Source organism: Narcine bancroftii, chromosome 11 (assembly GCF_036971445.1).
Source record: "Narcine bancroftii isolate sNarBan1 chromosome 11, sNarBan1.hap1, whole genome shotgun sequence".
In the NCBI taxonomy this organism is placed as follows: Eukaryota; Metazoa; Chordata; class Chondrichthyes; order Torpediniformes; family Narcinidae; genus Narcine; species Narcine bancroftii.
Window position 1 is genome coordinate 87,326,286 of NC_091479.1, and position 24,050 is coordinate 87,350,335.

The following is a 24,050-nucleotide window of genomic DNA, read 5'->3' on the forward strand; positions in this document are numbered from 1 at the left end:
TGCTTGTTAGTGAAAACATTACAGCAGTGCTATGGCAGGATAGATCGGCCAGCTCATCCAGTGAGATTATTTGGGTGGAAGTGAGGAATGGGAAAGGATTGAAAACACTCATGGGGGTGTATTATAGACCACCTAATGGGCAGAGGGAATTAGTGGAGCAAATTTGTAAGGAAATAGCTATATGTGTAATAAACATAAGATGGTGATTTTAGGAGATTTTAACTTTCCACACATTGACTGGGACGTTTTCTAAATCACTGCATAGAAGAACCGATTAGAGAGGGGACAGTATTGGATCTCCTATTAGAAAACTTTCCTGAACACATTTGACAAACTCCAAATCATCCAGGATTTAGGAATTCTGGTACATAATTCCCTGAAAGTTGATTCACATGTAGATAGGGTCATGAAGAAAGCATTTGGTATTTTGGCTTTCATAAATCAGAGTATAGGAGTTGGGATGTCATGTAAAAGTTGTATAAGGCACTGGTAAGGCCAAATTTGGAAGATTGTGTGCAGTTTTGGTTGCCGAATTAGAGGAAGGACATCAACAAAATGGAGAGAGTGCAGAGGAGACTGACAAGAATGTTGCCTGAGTTTCAGGGTTTGAGTTACAGGGAAAGGTTAAACAGGTTAGGACTTTACTCCCTAGAGCGTAGAAGATTGAGGTATTTAAAATTATGAGGGGGACAAATAGAGTAAATGTGGATAGGCTTTTCCCATTGAGAGTGGGGGAGATTCAAACATGGATTGAGATTGAAGGGGGAAAAGTACAGGGGAAAAATGAACGGGGATTTCTTCACTCAGAAGGTGATGGGAGTGTGGAATGAACTTCTGGCCAAAGTGGTAGATGTGGGCTAATTTTTAATATTTAAAGAAAAGTTGGATAGTTATATGGACGAGAGGGGCATGGAAGGTTATGGGTGGGTGCTAGGATCTGAAGGGCCAAACTGCCCTGTTTATTTGCTGAAATTGTTATATGATTTATAAGAAGATGCTGAGGAGGGGATGTTAAGGATCCAGCATTCCCCTCAGGCTCAGAGAATATAGGGAGATGATGACAGAGAATAGAAGGGATGCAGGTGATAATCCTGTTAGTGATTTACTTTGAAGGTGGCGGGGTTATTAATAGGACACAGTTGAGATATTGATATTCTGCAAATGATCCTGAACAGCAACAAGGTTTAAAGTAATTCTGGAATATTCACATTTATTGTGTCATTTAATACCTTGATTCTCAAGGCCAACTGGTGTGAATCTCTTTCTTCTCTTCTCTTTGGCTTGGCTTCGCGGACGAAGATTTATGGAGGGGTAGGTCCACATCTGCTGCAGGCTCGTTGGTGACTGGCAAGCCCGATGCGGGACAGGCAGGCACGGTTGCAGCGGTTGCAAGGGAAAATTGGTGGGTTGGGGTTGGGTGTTGGGTTTTTCTTCCTTTGCCTTTTGTCAGTGAGGTGGGCTCTGCGGTCTTCTTCAAAGGAGGTTGCTGCCCGCCGAACTGTGAGGCGCCAAGATGCACGGTTTGAGGCGATATCAGCCCACTGGCGGTGGTCAATGTGGCAGGCACCAAGAGATTTCTTTAAGCAATCCTTGTACCTCTTCTTTGGTGCATACTTCGGCCTCAATTCACTGCATTCATTTAATCTTTACTTCAGATACAATTGATCATCCCCTCAAAAAAATGAGAAATAGATGATTTAAAACAGAATAGTAAAACGATCAGTGTGTTTGCAGTAGTCTGTGAAAAATTAATACATAAAAGTGCACAATTAAATAATCCTTGTGTTACTTAAAGACTATTGGGGCGTTAAAAATTGAATCCGTGGGGAGACAGCTCTAAATATTTTATCACCTTTCACAAGACAGGCAATAACTCGCTTGTGGAAATAATGCCCCATTTCATTTCCTTCCATAGCATGTCATTTATTTATTTTTCATTTTTTAATCATTAATTTGCATCATTTATCTTGAAAGTGTATTGTTTAGAAGTCGACACCAGAAAGTTAAAAATTTTTTGGTTTTAGTTCTATTGTACTTGAGGTAAAGGAGGGAGGGTGGTAGCCCCTTGTCCTGTCCCAGGCAACCAAATTCCATGCAGATTGTGTGGGAGTCCAGGGAGTAATGGTGTGAAACACAGAACATCCTGGAACAAGACGGGATAAAGAGGGAGTTAAACCAACCCGAATCAAAGGAATAGTGATGAGAGTATAAAATGGGGAGCTGCGGCACTGGCAGATGTTTCTGGTCATAATCTTGTTTGTGTTTACATTAAGGTGCACTCAGCTTTCTCATTTTCATCCTGAGAAAAAGAGGTCATGGTTACCCTGAGTGATAAAACCATTGAAATATACTCTGATAATGACAACATATTTATCTAAATTTCCACTTAGAGCTCTTCTTAATCCTGATGTGTTATTAAATGATTACGTTGTTGAGTAATTAGCTGAGTGAGATTGTCAGATGGATACCTTGTAAAGCCCTATCGTCTTGTAGTGACAGACAGATTACATGGGGTGTATATTCAGACTGGAGGATAAGAGACAAGAAAGCCAAATATTTCCGAGAGGACAGAACACAGTATTTTACAGTACACTAATCAGAATTATTTTCCATTCTCTCGGGTGGCATGGTTAGCGTAGGGGTGGCGGTATTAGTGTAGTGGTTAGCGCAACGCTCTTACAGCGCCAGTGACCCGGAACTGGGTTCAAATCCCATACTGCCTGTAAGGAGTTTGTATATTCTCCCCGTGTCTGCGTGGGTTTCCTCCAGGTTTTCCAGTTTCCTTCCACTGTAGAAAACGTACCGGGGGGTGGAAGTCAGTTGGGTATAATTGGGTGGCACGGGCTTGTAGGCTGAAAGGGCCTGTTGCCATGCTGATGGTCTAAATTTTCAAATTTAATGCATCTCTTTGCACATATCAATAATAGTTACAAAAAAGAGGAATAGAATAATCTTCAGAATATAGGAACTGACCTGAGGATAATTAAACCTATTGCAGATATTGTCAAATTACTTTTTTAAATTTAGAGGCTGCTTCAAATGAAACTCGAGGTTTATCAAATATTATCATAGAATATTTATTACAAAAGTACAGCATTTTTTGAAAACTCTATGAAGAGAAAACTATATTTAAAAAGCAATCAGGGTACCCTAAGGGCTGAATTGCAGTATTCTTTGACTAGCCTAAAAAAATATATTTATTACTTGTTAGCAGAATTTTGATGCAGCAGATAAACTGAAGATTACATCAAGTAGATTGCTCCGATGTGATCAAATGAAGAAACAGACTGTAGGTGCCAAAGTGCCCAACAGTTCCAGGTTCCCAATAAATGGTTGTCTTCTCAAAAATAAAGTGCATGAACAAACTTTGTCTTTCAGGACGGGATACAAACGTGTTAGTTTATATTAAAAGAAGATTGGCAATGTGTTCCAGAAAACTGGGAAGGACGAGAGAAGCAGTAAAAATGATGCGAGATGTGAGTAAAAAGTGAAAATTATAATAAAAATCAGGCTCTTTGAACCTAATGAGCTGTTTATTGGGTTGAAATGTTTTAATTATCAGCAAGTGAATACCACATAGCCTGTTCTGCCACCAACTGAGACTAACATGGATTCTGGAATGCCCCCAACTGTATTTACTAGTAATGCCATTTAAATCATTTCACCCACAGCCTTGAAGGAAAACACATAATGTTGATGTAAATTGGCACTTTCTGGGCTACTTTTTAGGACCTCTTTGAGCACGCAGGCAGCCTATTAACTTCAAATTAAAAAATAAAATCTTCAGCATTATGTTTTAGAGCATATTGAACCCATTGCTTCTCTTGTCTAATATCAGCTGAGCCTGTTGTTTTGTGCTGGTATTTCTCCCTTCAGAAGATTTTTCTTTTTCAATTTTCTCCCTTGCATTCTTCAATTTGAAGAATTTCTGGAGGTACTTTCCTTAGACTAAAGGTCTGTAAATGAGAAATGTTAACAATCTTACACTCTGACCAAATCCTCAACATTGTGCACAGTGGATAAAGAACTATACAAGCAATTTACACCATTAAAGTTAGATTCAGAGGCCTGAGAAAATGAACTAACCTAATATACGCATGTTACAACATTATATTGGTTTGATTTTGCATTTTGGGCTGATCCTTCAATGTTGACTGCAACCTTCAACACAAATGGAGAAAGTTCTGACCAATTGAAAATCCGTAACTCAAAATGTGCCAACTTAGTTTACAATTTCCTTTTTAATTGTCTGCATTATTCCCAATGTGACTCTCGTTCTGGTTATTTTACAGCTGATGAAGGAATTCCCCCTCCTCAGCATGTTCAACATTCATGAAAATTTACTGGAGGCGCTTTTAGAGTTACAGGCCTATGCTGATGTGCAGGCAGTCTTAGCTAAATACGATGGTGAGTCCTTGTGTGGCGGTGGAAAGATGCATTGTAGTTCTGCTTTAACAACCTTTTTCATTTCTACAGTGTCTGTCACATAGTAAATCATCTTGAAGTACTTCACAAGAATGTTAACAATATGTTCAGTAAGTACAGAATTGCTTCTCTTGTCTAATATCAGCTGAGCCTGTTGTTTTGTGCTGGTATTTCTCCCTTCAGAAGATTTTTCTTTTTCAGTTTTCTCCCTTGCATTCTTCAATTTGAAGAATTTCTGGAGGTACTTTCCTTAGAAGTTGGCCTTTCTTCAGTAGAATAGCACATAGGCATTCTTGATAAGGGGGAACCTGGATTCTGATTATTGGAGCCTATTTAATCTTGGAAGGGATCAATGGTAGAATCATCCATGGCCTCATCCAACATCTCCAAGTGTGAAGTCTCCAGCAGGCCTATCTAGATAACAGGAATACATTAATTTCTTCAGTGTTTTTCCCTCCCTAACCGAGGACTGTTGAGGCTATTTGTTGAACAATAATTGTTGCTAAGGTGGAGGGATTGGAAGAGGAATATTTTTTGGCTGAATGCCTCAGCACAAATTGTGTGGTGCATTTTCCAACTTTCAACAGGAATTGTGCTTGAAGTCATTTCGAATAATATTAACTTTATATTAATGTTAACTGTGAAAGGGTAAAGATCATCAGTGATGAGATGTAATTAACATGGAGATGTAATTAAAATATGATGAGATAGAAAATGTCATAGATGATGTAGTTAATTTTGTTGGACAAGTCATTAGCGATATTCAAATGTTAAAATTTAGAAGCCAAATCCCTGTAACAATAAATATGATCATGGAATTGTTGGAATGTTTTAAAAGCCCAAATGGTTCTTTAGAGATTAAAACCTACCATTTTCATCCATGATTGTTGTCTTAAGCCACTGAGTTGCATCAAGCCAGTGTTCAAGAAGGCAGCAGCTTGTCAGGCCATCTAAAAATACAGTAGTAAATAAATGCTGATGTCAGCAATCCAGATGATGCCGACGTGGCCTTTGTCATCGGAAAGTCAAGAGTCTTTGAATCAATGAGGTGCTGACAGATAAAGCAGCTTGTCTTATTATAAGACTATACACTTCTGCGCAACACATTTCCAATCCATGTTTGAAATCACATCCATAGTTGAAAAATAATTTTGAATAAAAACTATTCAATAAAAGAACTAAAAATACTAGAAACAAACCAGTCAGCATCTTTGGAGAGCATCTCTCGAGATTGATGACTTTCCATCAGAATAGTTCTTAATTAAAATAAAGACCAGTTAAAAATCTACACTGAAACTTAATTCACATGTGATTCTTGTTCCTGGTATAATTTGAGAAATGACATGATGTATTTTTTTTTAATGGGCTTTTAGATATCAGTTCTGTTTTAACACAGGACCCACCTGAAGAATGCTTGTTTAAAATGATCGATAAGCCTAAATTTGATTGTCTTGGATATAAATGTTCTGATGTTCAACACTCGCAAAAATGATATTGTTGATACCTATCTTTGTTGCTATGCAACTTGCTAAGCAACGGCATTTATATTTGCTGTGGCTGTGTTATTCAAGAGAATACAACTTAATTAATGAATCATGAATTCAATTAATGAAGGTCAATCTGTAAGCATTGGAAAAGGAACTTTCTAACATCTGAGGTTTTTGAAGTAATGATCCATAATACAGAAAAACGTTACTTTTTATTTTGCTTGTATTTTTTGAACTATACCTGCATTTATTTGTGCTGTATTTCAGTGTTATTTATTGTAATGTTGCCAGCTATTTAATGTTTGCTTGCCAGGCAAGTAAGTTTTTTTATTATGCTGATGTGAGTTTGTTACCTAGGTGATGTTAATCTTTAGTACATTCTGTTTTACTGCAGCCAACCACTCTGCTCCTTGGGATTTAATCAACAAAGCTGTTTTCTGGATATAAAAATGTTTGGTGTACCTTTCAATTTCAAATCCTGATAATTAAACAGTCTAAACACAGACTATAATTGCCTTTGGTGCTTTTAGAGCAGGGAGAGGGGAAAAATCTTCCAGGTTTACTGATTTGGCTGCATTGCCCTCAACATTTGATTGGCTAATTCATTACCTGAAACAAACATGATGGCTACATGGCAGATTGAAAAGTAGAAAATATTAGTTGACCAGTACAGAGTAACAGATTGTAATTTTGTTTTAATTTTATTTGATTTTTTTTTATGGGTAAACTTTGTTTAATTTTTTTTAATTTTAGTGATCCAGCACGGTATCACAGGCCCTACCAGCCCATTAGCCCGTGCAGCCCAAATACACCATTTAACCTACAAACCCTGTATGGTTTTAGAGGGTGGGAGGAAAGCGGAGCATCTGGAGGAATCCCACATGGTCACGGGGAGAACATACAAACTCCTTGCGGGCAGTGCTAGATTTGAAACTGGATCGCTGGCGCTGTAACCGCATTATGCTCACCGCTATGTTAACTGTGCCGCCCAACCTTGTACTGGATCATTTAGAATAAATGTGTACATTTCAAGCAATTCAGTTAAGAAGAAAAATCTGTGGAACATTCATTGTATTGCTGAGTGAAAGATTCTTGTGCTACATTGCCATAATGTAATCATTGTTTTTTTTTATCTTCTGTAACAGATATTAGTTTACCAAAGTCAGCAACAATATGTTACACAGCTGCATTGCTTAAAGCAAGAGCAGTCTCTGACAAGTACGTATCCTTTTAACTGTTCAAATAAGAAAAATGCCATGAATGAGATTGCTAATCAAAAAGACAGAAAAACATATGATAATTCACTTTCCCAAAAGTATCAAAATAGGTTATATGTAAAAGTTGGAAATCTCTCTCTAAATAAATGAAGGATAATTAATAGTGGTGGGAGTAGTTACAAAACTATAATCTCATGCAGTTGTCCATTAAACACCAAAGAAGAGGTACAAGGACTGCCTAAAGAAAGCTCTTGGTGCCTGCCACATTGACCACTGCCAGTGGGCTGATATCGCCTCAAACCGTGCAGCTTGGCGCCTCACAGATCAGCGGGCAGCCGCAACCAACCAATTTTCCCTTGCAACCGCTGCAACCGTGCCTGCCTGTCCCGCATCGGACTTGACAGCCACAAACAAGCCTGCAGCTGACGTGGACATTACCCCTCCATAAATCTTCGTCCGCGAAGCCAAGCCAAAGAAAAAAAAATCATTAAATGCTGTGCAAATGGTTTATGACATTCCTAAAAACTGACTATTAATTTGACCCTAAAAATAACAAAGTTTGAAAATATTTTTTTTCCAAAAGTCTTCTAAACTAGGGCATCCAAAATATATGTATCAATGAAGCCTTGAAATTTTCACATTTCTCACAAAATGAATCAATGTCAGAATAAAAGCGAGCTAGTTTAAGTTTTTGAATAGGTACTCACTCTATGCACCACTTTAAACTGCAATAAACAATGTTCACGCACAGAAAAAGGATTCCTTAATCAAGTTCAAAACAGTATCACAGTCCTCTGTGAGTGACAAATCTAAATCATATTCCCAGTCATTCTTAATCTTAGCTAATGAAGCTATTCTCAAATCCATCAGATTACCATAAATAATTGATATTGAGCCTCTATGAGAAGGTTTAAAATCAAAAAATAAATAAATAAACCGTGCCCCTTAATTCCTCTATTTGGATTTTGTCAAGAAGAGGGAATAGTATTGACTCCATCTCAGAGGCGAATACCTCATTGATAGCTCGAGGGAAATTTTGATGAAGTGGAAAGACAGCACTCCACCTACTCAACCTCACTAGTTTCTAAGTTTAGAAAAAAAAATTAGATACAGCGTTCTAAAATTGAATTTTTATCTGACGTGGGACCTGTTCATGAAGTACCACCATAATTATGGGGTTTGGATGCTCTTGAAATGTGCTGTCTGGCTTCCAAATGTTGTCTTTCATTTCCTAAGTATTTTAGATATACAAGCAAACCGTGTTTAGGTTGGGGGAGATGTTGATTAATAGGGGATTTTCTTTTTCTTTTCTTTTTTTCTTTTGAGATATTTTGTATCAAGGAGAGGAGTACACACCATTTTCATATGTTTTATTGGAGAAGTACAAATTGTTTGTCATTTTTTTTAATCTTTCAATCTATATATTGGATCAATGTGGGTGTATTTTTTAATAAACTCAATAAAGATATATTTTTTAAATTGACTATTAAAAATATATCTGTTAATCTCTCCTAGTGTAAACCATCTGGTTTTAAAATATAAATAGAGTGAAAAAGGTGTTCTTCCAGCAATAGGATGAGAGAAAAATAAGAGTTAAAAGTCACATGTGAATGGAAAAGGCAGTCAGGTGTCATGCAGAAGGCAGATTCACTTCCAACAGTTTGCCAAGCATACCCAGACTCCTAATACTTTTTGGGACAAATCTTCGACCTATATTAAACTCATGTGAAGTCTCAGCAATAACCAATTGGTGCAATTGAATATCTGAATCACTCTCCTGTATCATTAGACTTCTGGGAGCTCTGTATGTCATTTTGAATGTTTGTCATGGAGCTGTGCGGTTTCATGATATAAGTTATGATGAACTGTTTGCTGCTGTTCTAGATTCTCACCAGAGGCCGCCTCCAGGCGAGGGCTGAGCACTGCAGAGATGAATGCTGTAGAAGCAATACACAGAGCAGTAGAATTTAACCCACATGTTCCCAAAGTGAGTCGCTGCTATTTTCTCCATTAGCTCTCATTCTAACAGCTTCATTTGGGAATGCTTTTAGCAAGGTTTCTGTGGAGTATCACTGGCTTGCAGTCTCTCTGAGTGTGCCATTAGATAATTCATTAAAAAAAAGAATTATTACTTGTTATGGGGATTAGAAGGCAGTGAGAAAAAGTTGCAATGACTGATATGCTCGCTTAAAAATTGCACTTAAATTAATTCAGAGGTGGAGTTTTTAAAGACTGATGTCTGAAAATTGAAACGCATATATGGGCTATTTAATTCACTCTGCAAGGCATACTTATGTGAAATATGATTGTTTGAAAACTGAATAACTTCCTTGATTCACTTATTAAAAAAATAATTTCTTCAGTATTTATTAGAAATGAAAAGTTTAATACTGCCACCAGAACATATTTTGAAGAGAGGAGACAGTGAAGCAATAGCATATGCATTCTTCCATCTTCAACACTGGAAGCGGGTAGAAGGAGCTCTTAACCTCTTACACTGTACATGGGAGGGAAGTAAGTTCCTTTTAGTAATTGTTTGTCTATGCTATATCATCCAAATCCAGTGGACTTTATTAGTTACATAATTTTTAAATTTCCCAATTAAATAACATACTCTTGCCACAGATTTGATAAGAGAACATCATTTGAAGCTAAGGTCATCCAGTTTACCTGTTAAATAAAATTGACCTCAATTGTCACCCATCTGCATATTTTAGCAATTACTTGAGATAAAAGATATTGCAACAGTGGCTCTTCCACGGTTAGCCACTTGATGGCAACACAGATTGTCTGCTTTCTACCGCTGAAATTGATTAGTTACCACGTACTTCAAGGGCAATCTGACCAAGAGGACAATCCCTGGAGTACAAAGGGAAATTGTTTAGTCTGCAGAAGTTCAGACAAGTTATTCTCCTATCCATGAACGTTTTGTTTGAAGGATATCTCTGAGTTTAAAACAAGTCGTTTCACTGGTTATAAGTAAGATGGTGATACTTTTTTGTTGAATTCAGTCTAGAATCAAACTTGCATTTTACCTGGTGTCTCAAGTCAGTAGGTTGTTTGTGTAGGGACGAATGTCTCTTGCTTATTTTGAAAACATTTCGCCATAAATTTCCTGCTGAAATAATGGGGAGAACCATTTGTGTTTGCACTTCTTTAAAAACTATCTCTGATACCCATACCAGGTTTAGAATCGTGGAACAGAGATGTTGCGACACAGATAAAAAGCAATTTGGCCGATGAAGTCTGTGCTATCTCTGACACTCAAGTGTAGCTCTGCAGGTTATTCTCCCCATCAACTTCTATTTCTATCAACTCTGCTTCCTCCTGGCTTTGTTTAATGAAGATTTTTACTCACATCCTCCCCGTCTCTCCCAAAGGCTTTGAAGACCCAACCCTCATCCTAAGCTTTCATCAAACAAAGGTCCTCAGACTTGGTCCTGGCTCTGTTTTTCTATTGATAAAATACTGCCTGGCCTGCTGAAAGTTCATAATGTTTTCTGTTACTATTTCAGATTTTCAGCATTTAGATTGTAATTAATTTTCCCCTGCAACCGCTGCAACCGTGTCTGCCTGTCCCGCGTCGGACTTGTCAGCCACAAACAAGCCTGCAGCTGACGTGGACATTTACCCCCTCCATAAATCTTCGTCCGCGAAGCCAAGCCAAAGAATATAGTCAATGACTTAGAGCTTTACAGCCTGGAAACAGGCCCTGTGACCCAACTTGTCTATGTCGTCCAAGTTCTCTATCCAAGTTAGTCCCATTTTCAGCCCATATTCCTCTAAACCTTTCCTCTCTGTGTATCTGTATAAATGCCTTCTTTGCTTTAAAATGTGCCTCCACATTGCGTGAAAAAGTTGTACTGGGTTCCTTTTAATTCTTGTCCTTCTCACCTTAAATCCTTGACCTCAGTAAGTGAATTAATAATGTACTTGCAATGGAAGGGGGTTTTACATAAAATACTACAAAATATTTCAAAATGCAATGTAATTTAATTTATTTTTACAATGATAATCTTTCAGCATTTCGAATGATCCCCTATCCCTTGGAAAAAGGTCATCTTTTTTATCCATATCCAATCTGCACAGAAACTGCTGACAGAGAACTGCTACCATGTAAGTTAATGAAGTAATCCATGTTACTGCTTACCCGGCAATTTCTTTGAGATGGCGGTGGTGGTGGTGGTTGTTCAGTATATCTGTATAGAATTTATGTCAACAAGTCTGTCCCATCAAAATTCAAGAGAATATAGCCCTGTTTTTCCTAATTAACTGCTTGCGTGCATTCTACCGCACGTAAAGTTTTACGATTTTCTATTTCCTATCTATCAACTAGTTAATTGAAACGGGAAAATAGCAGCAACGTAGGAGAGGCTGGATGGTTCTTTTGAAGGGACCACAAAGATCTTATGGCCTAAAATAATCTTTCCTGTGTCTTAAAGCATTGAACTCAAAATAACTAACTTAATTATGCTCTTGCTCTGAACGGTCTTGCAATCTTTTCCAGCTCTGTGCTTCTTCCATGATATCACTGTTGAATATTCCAATACTCTGTTTCTAACCCTTAGTGAATTTTGAACCCCCTCATTTCATCGCTGACAACACAATTTAGCTTTCTTTGAAATTTGTCACTTAATCTGGCCTCCTTTAAAGCCAATGACCAAATCAACATTGCCTTTTTGATCTCTTCCATCTTAGAGTTCCATCCCTTTTTGATACATCAATTGAAGTTTCTTGGTATACTCTTCAAGATAAAGTTTCCACAGAATACAACCTGTTGCCGCCACCACCAACATCCTCCTTGTTCTTTCTCCTTAAAAGCAAATTCATATCTTTGTGAAGCTATTCAATTCATGAACATATGATAAGCCATCATGGAGGTATACTTGAGAGTTTTCTTTACATAAAAGGGGGAAATTAAAACCTATTCTTCCTCACACTAAAATTGTACTTCATTGCTTTGCAACTTTTTAAACCTTTTTGCATGCCTAAATATTTATTCACTTTTCTATCCTTTTTAAATCGTGTTTAATTCAAAGTTTTGTGCTTTCTGTGTTATCTATATTTGAATATAAGAAAGACTAATTTAAAACAGAAACCTATTTCATATTCAAAAATATGTAGGGGAGTTGTATGTGTATGTGTCGGCTTTCGGTCCTGTCGTTTCCTGTATAATGTCACATCTTTTTCTTCAGAACACTTATTTCCATGTTTATTTGCTTGTGGATCTCTTCACTTTATTTCACTTCATCTACTTCTCTCTCTCTCTCTCTCTCTCTCTCTCTCTCTATCTGATACTGTCTGTTCATATCCAGCATTTCATGAAGTTTCAGTGTACCCCAAGAAGGAGCTGCCATTCTTCATCCTGTTTACAGCAGGCCTGTGCTCCTTCACCGCCATGTTGGCCCTCCTCACACATCAGTTTCCAGAACTCATGGGAGTCTTTGCAAAAGCTGTAAGTACTGCTTCCGATCTAATTGATGCTATATTTTCTGGCACTCTTATCAATTCTACCACATAAAGCGTGCTTTTTTTTCAAATGCTGTCAGCAATGCTCTTCGTACTGTGGTACATTGATCATGCTTTTGAGAACCATTCCTTTGCAGCAGTGTTATTGCCTTATTCTGAAGATCAAGATTAGCCTGTTTAGCCCCTTGAGTCCTTCCACTATTTATTCCGATTATGGTCGGCCTAGAGGATCCACTTCAACATTCTCTGCATTAAATCCTCACGATTCCAGCGATTAAGTCAATGCTTCTGTTCCTCTGTGATTACGTTGGAAAAATTATAATTCCCAAATTGGTCGACTATTTAATCACTTGTGAAAGAAAATCTTATTTAGATTTTATTTGTTTTTGGAAATGAAAAACATTGCAAATTGTAGCCAATAAAATTTTCTTAGTGTAATCACTGTCAGGTAAAGCAAGCTATGTACATCAAGATGCTTCAAATAGCAGTTAAGGAGTAGGGATCTCTGTTTTATGGATCACTTGAGGGATAAATCATTCCTGCCAACTTGCAGCAATAAGATTCCTATTCTCCTCAAAGTCAAGTTCAAATTTATTGTCAGAGTACATACATGACATCACATACAACCCTGAGATTCTTTTTCCTGTGGGCCAGGCAGAATTTCAAATTATCGGTTATCTGTACTCAAGAATAAAAATGTATATAAAATGAAGAAATGTAAACAAACTGAGCAAAATCATAAAAATAAATATTCAATAATAAATAATGAGCAAATTAAGAGTCTTTAAATGAGTCTGATTGAGTCTATTGTTTAGGAGTCTGATGGTGGAGTGGTAGCAACTGTTCCTGAACCTGCTGGATCGAGACCTTTGGCTCCTATACCACTTTCTTGATAGTAGCAGCAAGAACAGAGCATGCGGCGAGCGGTGTGAATCCTTGATGATCCTCTTCGACAGCAGCATTCCATATAGATGTTCTCGATGGTGGGGAGAGTTTTGCCCATGATGTACTGGGCTGTGTCCACTACCTGATCTTTCCACTCAGAGGTATTGGTGCCCACATGAGGGATTGAATTTAGGAGCGGGGAGGTTATGCTGTGAATGTAAAGGTACTGGTGAGGTCACATCTGGAGTATTGTGGGCAGTTCTGATTCCTTGAGGAAGGGTGTGGAGGTGGTGTGGAGGAGGTTCACTAGTTGATTCCAGAAACGAGGGGGTTAGCTTATGAGCAGAGATTGAGTCATCTGTGACTGTGGTCGCTGGAATTTAGAACAGTGAAACATATAATTATGAAAGGCATAGATAAGATTGAGGTAGATAAGTTGTTTCTATTGGTGGGGGAGACTACACCCAGAGGACAGAACCTCAAAATTCAATGAAGTAGATTTAGGATGGAGATGTGGAGGAACTGCTTTTCCCAGAGGGTGGGAAATCTGAGGAATTTGCTGTCCATTGAAGCATTGGAGGCTACCTCTAAATATATTTAAGACAAGGTTGGATCGATTTTTACATAGTATGGGGATATGGGAAAGATGAACCTATCATCTGATCAGCCATGATCCCATTGGATGATGGAGCAGGCTTGAAGGGCCAGATGGCCTACTCCTGCTGGCATTAGAACTTCCATCCTTATTTACTACTCTTTCCTTGTCCTTCCTCCCACCATGCCCTCTCTACTCCCTCTTCCCAAGTGTTCCTCCAGATCCGAGATCTTGGTCTCTTTCCACTCAGGGCCCCTGTGCATTCTACATTTTAATTTCCCCTTGTTAGCAGTTGTGCGTTAGCTATCCATCTGTAAAGATCACAGTGAATCTGTTCTTAAATAATTCTACCTCCCTCCTCTCATTTAAAATATGCCATAAGTATTACCCTTTTGCCTACACTTTTACAGGTATCAGTATCAGTTATTTTTTAACAATGCTGTTGTGTCACCATCCTTGCAACATTTTACAGCATTTAAGGTGCAATCTAAAATGGAAGTGACTGCCTTTTTTATGTTGTAACTTTTGGATTGTAACCAGCGGAGTATTTCACCCCATTCATTGATGGCTCGTTCAATTCCGAGACTCACTCATTACTACACTGATTGTGCCCACAAGTCTGTGGATTGGAGTTAAATATTTTGACCTGACTCAGCAGAACACAGACAATTGCTGAGACTTGACCCCGCATGCTGTAGAAAGGTTTCTCGTTTTCCTTTCCTACATGAGTAACGTAGTTTTATTATTATGTTAGGTGTGGGAGTATTTGGTGTGGAGTAAGGTGAGAATTTTATACCTTTTTTATCGTGAATGCAGTTATGCTTGAATCTGGGATTACCAAATGAGCTCAGTTCTTCCAGCAGTAGAGGATAAAAATAGTGGAACCAAGCTTCAGTCCTTCTATCCAAATATTAAAAAAATATTTTGTGGAGATGGCATTCTTTAATATGTTTGCAGAGAGCATTTTAGCAATATTACCATTATAAGTACACAGATTAATCCAGATTAATGTCTCAATCCATTTAAGACATTTCTCACCATAATGTGGAATAAGAAGTCATAATTCTCTGCATAATACATATTAAAGATCTTGGCACATTCTTACATGTTACATTAAGAAAAATATGTGCCTACTTTAAGCTGAAAAAGTCTTAATATTTGCAGAGCATTTTTAAAAATGAGTCTCCTTTTTGAGCATTAAGTGAAAAATCTTGAAATCTGTCATACCATTTTGACGTCTCAGCAATGCAGAAGGGCACACTCTTTTAAGTGATGTCAAGAAAAGAAACAGCACAGGCTTGAGACTACTAGCACTTTAGTTCAATTAGTTGAGGGCATGGGTTCAGGCAACATGGGGAGAATGACTGTCAGACATTCACATTTGGCCAAGTACAGTACAACTCCGATTATCCAAAATGGTCAGAACCAGACCTATTTAAGATGACTGAATTTTTCAGATAACTGGTCATTTTTTTAAAACAGCCCAGTAGCAACAGCGAATCACATATCAATGTTTAAACAACAACAAACAACAAGGGAAGGCTTTTTTAAGCATTAAAATAATGTTTAATTCTCACCAAAAACTGCTGGCCACTGCCGATCACCGAGACATCCCCAACACTTCTGAAAATCGTCGAGACCTCCCAACCATAGCCGTCAATCCCCAACACCTCCCCACTGCTTGCCGCTGATCCCCAGGGTGGCTTCCCAGGCTGGTGGAGCATTCACAGGCGAGTCGGTGGTCTCCTGTCTCCCGGTGGGCTCGTTCTGGCTTCACATTTTGGTTCTTGATGTCAGAGCCCAACACAGGCCCAATTTTCACCTGCGCACACTCCCCCTTCCATCTGCCACCGCCAGCCCCCCCCCCCCCCCCCCCACCCCACCAAGGTCCCGCTCCTGCCTGGGAGCCCACTCTCCTTGATGAGGCCAGGATGAGTGATACTTCGGACCGCTTGCAGCTGGGAGACAGTGGCGCGCAGTTTGAGAGAAAAGTGACTAGGGGAAGGTAAAGAAGGAATGAAAGAGAAAGGGGAGGGAACTACCTGAAACGAGGACAATCGTCCTAATTTCATGACGGGTTAATTTTTTTTCAACCTATGAGGTCAGTTCAGCTCCGAAAAAATTTCAGATAACTGAGGATTTCTGATCTTTTTCAGATATCCTCATTTATCTAAATTTTTTTGGAGGTGAAGAGACTTTAGGGTCCAAAAAAATTTTGAATAAATGAGGATTTTAGATAATCTGATTTCAGATAATCAGAATTGTTCTGTAAATGGGGAAACAAATCATTGCCTCTTTTTGACATTGTGTAAGCTCACGAAGAAGAGTTTTCAACGCTTGGGGATCGATCATCGTGATGTCAACTTGCGTGTTACTAAATGGAGGGACGTGTCAAAGGCTGGTTCCCCTCCAAAGAAAAAACATTTTTAAAAATGTTCCAGGTAGTCCAGAGGGCTTCTGGAGTTTTTGGGTCTCTTAATTTTAACAAAATGTACCTATCATGAGAATCAGAGAGCCTTGAGTTGACAAATTTAATCTGCACAGTCTCCAACTTCAGGTAACAGCTGTGCTCTGATGTCAAAGTTTTTTTCAAAATTTGAACCCAGGTCACAACATGAAAGCCTTTGACCTTAACATATTAAACCACCTGAGCCCTGGGTGCATAGTTTTTGACTTTTGTGTCCTGAGCGGTGTGTGTCCATTGTGTGACTCAATAAGTCTAATGATAGAAGTTCTCGTGACTCCAAAGTGATGATGTTTGTGTGTGGGTGTCTAAAGGACCCTTGTGACCACTGTAGACACATCAAAATCACAATTCTTTGATCTTTACCTTGGTACAAATAACTCTTTTGAGTTAGACAGTTAAGATCTAACTTGGCAGCACTGTGACTGAAGTAGCAGTTTATAATGACAAGTATTGAAAGATAACTGTTGACTCCTTGCTACTGGTGTTCAGAAGGTGTCGTGCATTTGTGCATTATTCAAAGCAATAAAATTATCTGTTTAAATCATGGAATAACTATGACATAAATTGTTACAACACATCAACCTTTTTTCTCAAATGTAATTATTATAATCACTTCGTAACATTTATTTTAAATACAGTTTTTTGCATTTCACTTAATAGATGCAGTCATAAGTGCAGCACCTCTGTAGTCAATGGCATTAGGAAATGGAATCAGCAAACAATTGAAAATTGTGTCACTCAAGTCCTTTTTGATGTAGCCATTATGTTTCTGATCATCTTTGATGGAGAACACTTGCGTGGTCACCTTATGTGCAGAGGTGATTTGCAGAATGCCATAAAACCCATAGATTTTTACCAGCCCAGGATCACATAAGTGCTGTTTTTCTCATTTTTGTTTTAATTTCTTTTCACATGAGGGTGTCCTTATAAAATACTACACAAATGTAATGAGCATTTTGAAAGATCAAGGAGCGTTAGATCAAAGGATTTCACCTTTGTGACATGGCTGTATTTAGTTCATTGTGCGGGCTGTGACTCCTGAGCAGAATATTGTTTAGAATCTCAGTATAGATACATACACTGTCTGTCCAAAGTCATGTGGTATATACTGTAATATCTGACATATTCACCTAGGTACACATCATGGTATCCAGAGGTCTGAACATGATGTCTTTTGCAAGGCTTTTAACTCACTAGGTGAGGGAGATGAAATAGTTACAAGAAGATGCCAACCAAATAATGGTGGCTCACAATGTTATGGTGTCATGCTTCAGTGATGTGCAGATATCTGGTTAATTCCTAGTAGCTTATTTTTTTAATAAAAACACAGATGTGCTGGAGAAACTCAGCAGGTCTCACATCTGCAGACTCGTGTTTCACACCATTTTTTAATGCCCGGCAGTGCTGTGCAGGAGGGAGTTTTAATTATCCTGGCATCTGTAGAGGTTGGATTGTGGGTGATTAAAATGCATGGACAGACTTCATCACCAACTTTGCAGCTTGGCCCAGACAAAGTCAGTGCATCCTTCTTTAAGTCAGATCAGGATCTGACACTTAAGAGAAATTTGGATCAGTATTTGCCTGCAAGAGGCATAGAGGGCTTTGATTCAGGTTCATGTCGATGGGTCAAGGCTGAAAAATATTTTGGAATGGAATAGATATGGTTCTATTCTTGATTTTACTTATTAGCACTAGCTCCCAGCTACAAATGATATTGCTTTTGAGTCCCTCTTCTGTCCTCCCAATCTATCACTGTAACCTTCAGAACTACAATCCTGCCATGATATCTGCATCCCCCAATCTAGCCATCCCATTACATCTCTTCTTTTCTTTCTTTCTTTTTTTTCTTTGGCTTGGCTTCGCGGACGAAGATTTATGGAGGGGTAATCTCCTGCTTTAGTAACTCCCCCACTGATGGCCATCCCTTAATCTGTCTGGAGTCTGAATTTGCCTTCCTGTCTCCATTCCTCTTTTTGTGATATTCTTTAGAACTTAGTACTTGGATGTTTATTTCAGTAGGTGGAGGTACAGCGAAATTCCTCAGTGAGATTGGGGTGGGTAGCAGCTTTTCTACTTGAGTAGATACAGTGGACTGCTGGCTCCGTCAAGTATTTTATAGGATTTGATTTATTGCAGGCTGGAACAAGACCAGTTAAATTACCAAGCCTCCACTAGACCTCTCTGAACAATCCTGTCAGTTTTATTCCTCAACTTGCCTCAGACATTTGTGGATGTTTGGTTATGACATCGGAAACCCTGACAAATTTCTTCTGATGTGCAGTGAAAAGTGTGCTGACCGGCTGTATAATGGTCTAGTACGGGGACATGAATACCCCTGAGTGAAAAGCTCAGAAAAATGTACTGGACACAGCCCAAGACATCACAGGTAAAACCCTCCCCACCGTTGATAACATCTGCTTGGAACGCTGCCGTCAGAGAGCAGCAGCAAACATCAAGGATCTGCACCACCCAGCATACACTCTGTTCTCGCTTCTACGATCAGGATAGAGGAATTGGTGCCACAAGACTCACACCACCAGGTTCAGGAACAGCTGCTCAACGACAAACTCAATCAGGCAATCATTTGGCACTTTTTTTCTTCACTCTATATTGCACAGTCAATGCATTTACATTTCTTTATTTGTTGACATGTGTATGTTGAGTACAGTTTTTTTGCACTACCAACCAATAAGTGGTAATCTGCCTCACCCACAGGAAAAGTAATCTCAGGGTTGAATGTAATATCACATGTGTACTCTGACAATAAATCTGAAACCTGATGTACCTACAATAACTTCTCATTCAATGTTACCAAATGTAAGGAGCTAATTGTAGATTTTAGGAAGGGAAAAACCACTATTCATTTGAGTATCAGAGATGGAGAGAGGGAGCAAATTTCTCAGAGAACCTTTCTGGACTGAACACACTAATGGCATCATGAAAAAAATACATCAGCACCTCTATGTCCTCAGGAGTTTGCGGATGTTTGGTATGACATTGGAAACCAAGGGAAAGTCTACAGGTGTGTAGTGGAAAGTGTGCTGACCAGTTACATCTGCCTTGATATGTGGACACCAGTACCTGAGCAGAAAGATCTGCAATAGGTAGTGGACAGAGCCCAGTACATCACAGACAAAACGTGCCCCACATTTACATGGAACACTGCCATCGGAGAACAGCAGCAATCATCAAGGATCCACAGCACCTAGGACATGCTCTGCTCTCACTGCTGCCATCAGAAAAGACTCATGCCACCAGGTTAAGAAACATTTGTTACCCCTCCAGCATTAGCATCCTAAACAACAGACTCAATCACTTTAACTGGGAGTATTTAAACAGGAAATGGATAAATATCTCATTAGTAATGGTATCAAGGGATATGGGGAAAAGGCTGGAAATTGGAACTAGGTGTGAGCATAGTTCAGCTTAGTGTAGAATCACGGAACAGACTTGATGGGCCTAGTGAACTGCTTCTGTTCCTTTATCTTGTGATTTATTATTCAACATTTTTTTTTAATTGCACAACCAGTTTATTTAAATTTTTTTTCTTTTATATCCGTATCTTTCTTCTTAGGTACAATTTACATTTACCATTAGATATAAAATTCTGTCTGACCCACAGGGAAAAGAATGTCAGGGTTGTATGTGATATCCTGTATGTGCACTGACAATAAATTTGAATTTTGATGACCCTGCAGTTTAAATTCCCTATTCAGACTCCTGTTGATAGCAATGATTAAATCTGCTGCCACCACTCTTCCAAGCAGTGAATTCCACATTGGGACATGCTTTCTGTAAATGACAATTCCTCTCTGTCGTCCCAGTCCTTTTGCCAATCACCATAAGTCAGTGACCTCTGGTTCAGCCCATTCCTCTGATGGAGATATCTCTTTATTCACTTTTTTAACAACCTGAATGATTTTAAACTCTCTGTTAAACCATCAGCCTTTTCTTTCCTCAGGAGAATAGTCTCAGTCTTTTTCCAACATATCCCTGGAACCATTATATTAAAATTTAAATTTAGACCAACAGCACAGTAACGGGCCATTTCAGCCCACAAGCTCGTGCCACCCAGTTACACTCAATTGATCTCCCGCTACATTTTTTTTGAAGGGTGGAAGGAAACCCACACAGACATGGGGAGAATGTACAAACTCCTTCCAGACAGCGCCAGATTCGAACCCAGGTTGCTGGTTCTGTAATAGTGTTATACTAACCATGCCACCTTTTCTTAACCTTTTCCAAAGCCAAGCCAGTATTACACCAGGTTCAAAAAACTCACTAAATTTTATCCCATTTGATTTTATCTATATGCATTTAATTCAATACTTTCTTTACCTGTCCTGTCAGCTTCCAAGGGCTCTGTGTTCCTGCATTCCTTTTGAATGGATTCCTGTATCCTCTTTGGAATGTACATTTAGCTTTTCCTAATTCTTCACACAAAAGAATTTGGCACTCTGTGCATGACATTTTATCTCCCCAATGACTGTTCCTTCTGGCAGCCTCTCTAGATCTACTTGAAGTCTATCTTTGTTCTTCTCACTGTTTACCATAACTTCAAGTTTTGAGTTAGCTGCAACTTTGAAATAAGTGCCCTGAATAACTCAAGTCTTAGTCATTGCTAAATATCCCCATACATACCTTTTACCACCATGAAAAAGAACTATTTCCCCAGCGCACTGCTTTCCTACTCCAAGTCAATTTCACATCCATTGCCTCTTTTATTTCACTGGCTTCAGTTTTGTTGCTGAGGTTATTAAATGGCATTTTATCAAACATTTTTTGGAAATACACGTCATCGGTATTGTCCTCATCAATATATTTCATGAGAAAAAAATTGGAATAGGATCCTAGAATTATGTTCTACTTTATCCAGACACACTCAATTGAATCTATCACTCTAATTGCCATTCCTACTAAAAATCAGATAGCCCAGTTCAGTCAAGAGATTCTGTGTCTGTGTGGCTAGGTTAATCACTGGGCTACAGTGAGGGCTTTTCTAAACCTGTTCTGAAATGGGGAATGGACCGAAGAAGGTGCATGGTAAATGAGTCTTCATCAGCCGAGGAAATGAGTACCTGTATTACCGTTGGGAAATCTTGTTAGAGTTCTACAAAACATTGGTGAGGCTTCACTTGGACTACTGTGTGCAGTTCTGGACTACTGTGTGCAGTTCTGGTAACAATACGACAGGAAGAAGTGAGAGAGGGTACAGAAAGATTCACAATGATCTAGATGGATTGGAGAGTTTGAATTATCAAGAGAGATTGGAGAGGTTGGATCTGTTTTCTGTGAAGGGAAGGGGGTTGAGAGGTAACATGATAGAGTATATAAAATTCTGAGCACATAGATAGGGGAGGTAATCAATGTCTGATTCCCACTGTAGGAATGACTAAAACTTCAGGGAATACATTTAAGATGAGAGTGAGGAGATTTGAATGATAGTTAAATTTTTCACAGCAAGAGTTGTTTATATTTGGAATGAGCTCCCAGAGGAGGTGGTGGATGTATCTTGACAGGTACTTCCACGAACAGAGCAGAGCAAAATAGGGAATTAATACAGGAATGTGGGATTAGTATCGGCAGCAGAGAGGCGATGTACAATTGGATGATACTGGCCAAATTTTGCTCATTGAAGTTGAAAAGGAAACATTTTGGATGCTAGAAATGTTGCACTAAATACATATTCCTAGTTATCAGCTTGAATGAAACTTTTCCAACTGAAGCAAGTAGGAGCCTTGTGAATGTGTGTGGGACATTAAGAAAAATATAGCCTTGGTTTTGCATAGCGACCTCAAAGAAATAACACATCACTGCTTCATGGGTGTGTTTGTGTTTACTTTCCGCATGGGACATGCTTTCTGTAAATGACAATTCCTGCTGTAAAATCTAGGAGTACGGGCAGTCTCAGATCTATGCAGGCGACCAGCAGGTGGGGTGGACTGGGGAGGAGATGCTATAGTCTCTTTGATGCTTTAAAATATTTAAACAAGTAGTTCTAGATAGTTTACAAGAGGGCCTGTCTTTTTTTTAACTTTATTTGTACGTCATGTTTGTCTGTTGTTTCTTCCAGTGGATTCAGTCTTAAACCACAATCTGAGGACAACGCTGCAACAGTCTTGAGATTTTTTTTAGGGTTGCAAATTTGGCATATTAAATTCTCACCAGACAATTGAAGTTAACAGTATTAGCATTCAAATCCCGTGTAAACACGGTATATGTGGAATTAGGAACCTCATATTGTCTCTTAAAGTCACCTGATTGAACATTACCTCATAATCATATGCTCATTATTTATTACTATATATTTATATTCACATCTTCATTTGCACAGTTTGTTTGCAGTTACTGGTATAGAAATTACTAAGACCAGCAGTAAAAAGAATCTTAGGGTTGTTCGTGATGTGGTTTATGTACTCTGGCAATAAATTTGAACTTTGAAATGTTGTCCACTCAGTCTGAAATGAAGGAAAATAGATTCTAGTAACAGGTTATCACTTCCTTTTTACCCCAATATCTTCTCAACTGGTGAATTCATTGAATTTTAATCTCAGTTGGTTTGTGAGCACGGGCATCAGAATATCAAAAGAAAATTATTGCTTTAGTGAGAACTTCTCCAGAAGACAAGAAGGGTCTTCTTATTTGTGCCATCTCATCCAAAATGTGGCAGCAGTGAAAGGGCTGAACAATCAGCATGAAGGAAACAACACCTTTAAATGTTAGGCCTTGAATTGGTTTCTAAAGAATGAAACACAGGTGCAATTATTGTGTGGCTGTAGTGAAGCATACGTGAACCTCTTTAATTTTTATGTTTGCTGAAGTGATCTGTTATTGTTTGAATGAGACTAATTGCTGAAAAGTTCCCGAGAAGCCACGCGTCTCAAATTTGCTTTTTGTTTTGATTGTTTTCTGCCCTTCCTCCTTAAACAGGATTTTCCATTATTTGTCCCTGCAGTTCCTCAGTACGCTGTTTGCTCCATTAAATTTTGTGATGGAAAAGGTTGAAAGCATCTTACCTTCCAGCCTGTGGCATCAATTGACACGAATCTAAGAAGAAAAGACTTGTTATAGACTGGTTACCATGATCCCCCTGTGCCAAGCTCATATCTTGCAGAATGGAAGACAGCATGAAAAAATGGATGAAAATCTGAGTTAAAGACTCTATATGTTATGTTCGTTCTAATGTGGACATGTTTTATGTTGTACCAAACAAAGTTGTTGTTGTTCTATTTTATTATTTTACCATTAGCAAAATTCTACAAAAATAAAAAATGACACAAAAATAAAGTTTAACTTTTGTGTAAAACAAGAGGGCATTTCTTAAGTTCTATTTATGCAGAATCTGTGTCGCATTTTATTGTATATTTCACCCTTTTTTATTTAAACTTAAACTACCATGACCTACTAATTGCCAACTTGTGTGTGCGTACGTTTGTGTCTGTGTGTGTATACGTGCATGTGTGTACGTGTGTGTGTGTGTGTGTGTGTGTGTGTGTGTGTGTGTG

The 24,050-nt window shown here is 38.6% G+C and overlaps 1 protein-coding gene and 1 long non-coding RNA gene across 12 annotated transcripts in view; one reads left to right on the top strand and one right to left on the bottom strand.

Moving 5' to 3' along the window:
* Window positions 1–23,818, top strand: part of LOC138746083 (suppressor of tumorigenicity 7 protein) — a 152,720-nt gene extending 128,902 nt beyond the window's left edge. For 7 of the 11 annotated variants that reach the window (XM_069903882.1, XM_069903878.1, XM_069903885.1 and 4 more), the window contains 8 exons: window positions 3,379–3,476; window positions 4,293–4,407; window positions 7,058–7,130; window positions 9,014–9,116; window positions 9,493–9,643; window positions 11,153–11,245; window positions 12,445–12,584; window positions 23,501–23,818. In XM_069903882.1, coding sequence (XP_069759983.1) covers window positions 3,379–3,476; window positions 4,293–4,407; window positions 7,058–7,130; window positions 9,014–9,116; window positions 9,493–9,643; window positions 11,153–11,245; window positions 12,445–12,584; window positions 23,501–23,596 — 869 coding nt within the window. In that variant the 3' untranslated portion in view covers window positions 23,597–23,818. The remainder of the gene's footprint in view (window positions 1–3,378; window positions 3,477–4,292; window positions 4,408–7,057; window positions 7,131–9,013; window positions 9,117–9,492; window positions 9,644–11,152; window positions 11,246–12,444; window positions 12,585–23,500) is intronic. The other 4 variants (XM_069903879.1, XM_069903880.1, XM_069903884.1 and 1 more) reach the window with 4 other exon arrangements.
* Window positions 3,515–5,903, bottom strand: LOC138746085 (uncharacterized). Its single transcript, XR_011346691.1, has 3 exons — window positions 5,829–5,903; window positions 5,295–5,375; window positions 3,515–3,956 (listed from the first exon to the last, which is right to left on the bottom strand). It is a non-coding gene; the product is annotated as an uncharacterized lncRNA (long non-coding RNA).
* Window positions 23,819–24,050: the final 232 nt, after the last annotated feature.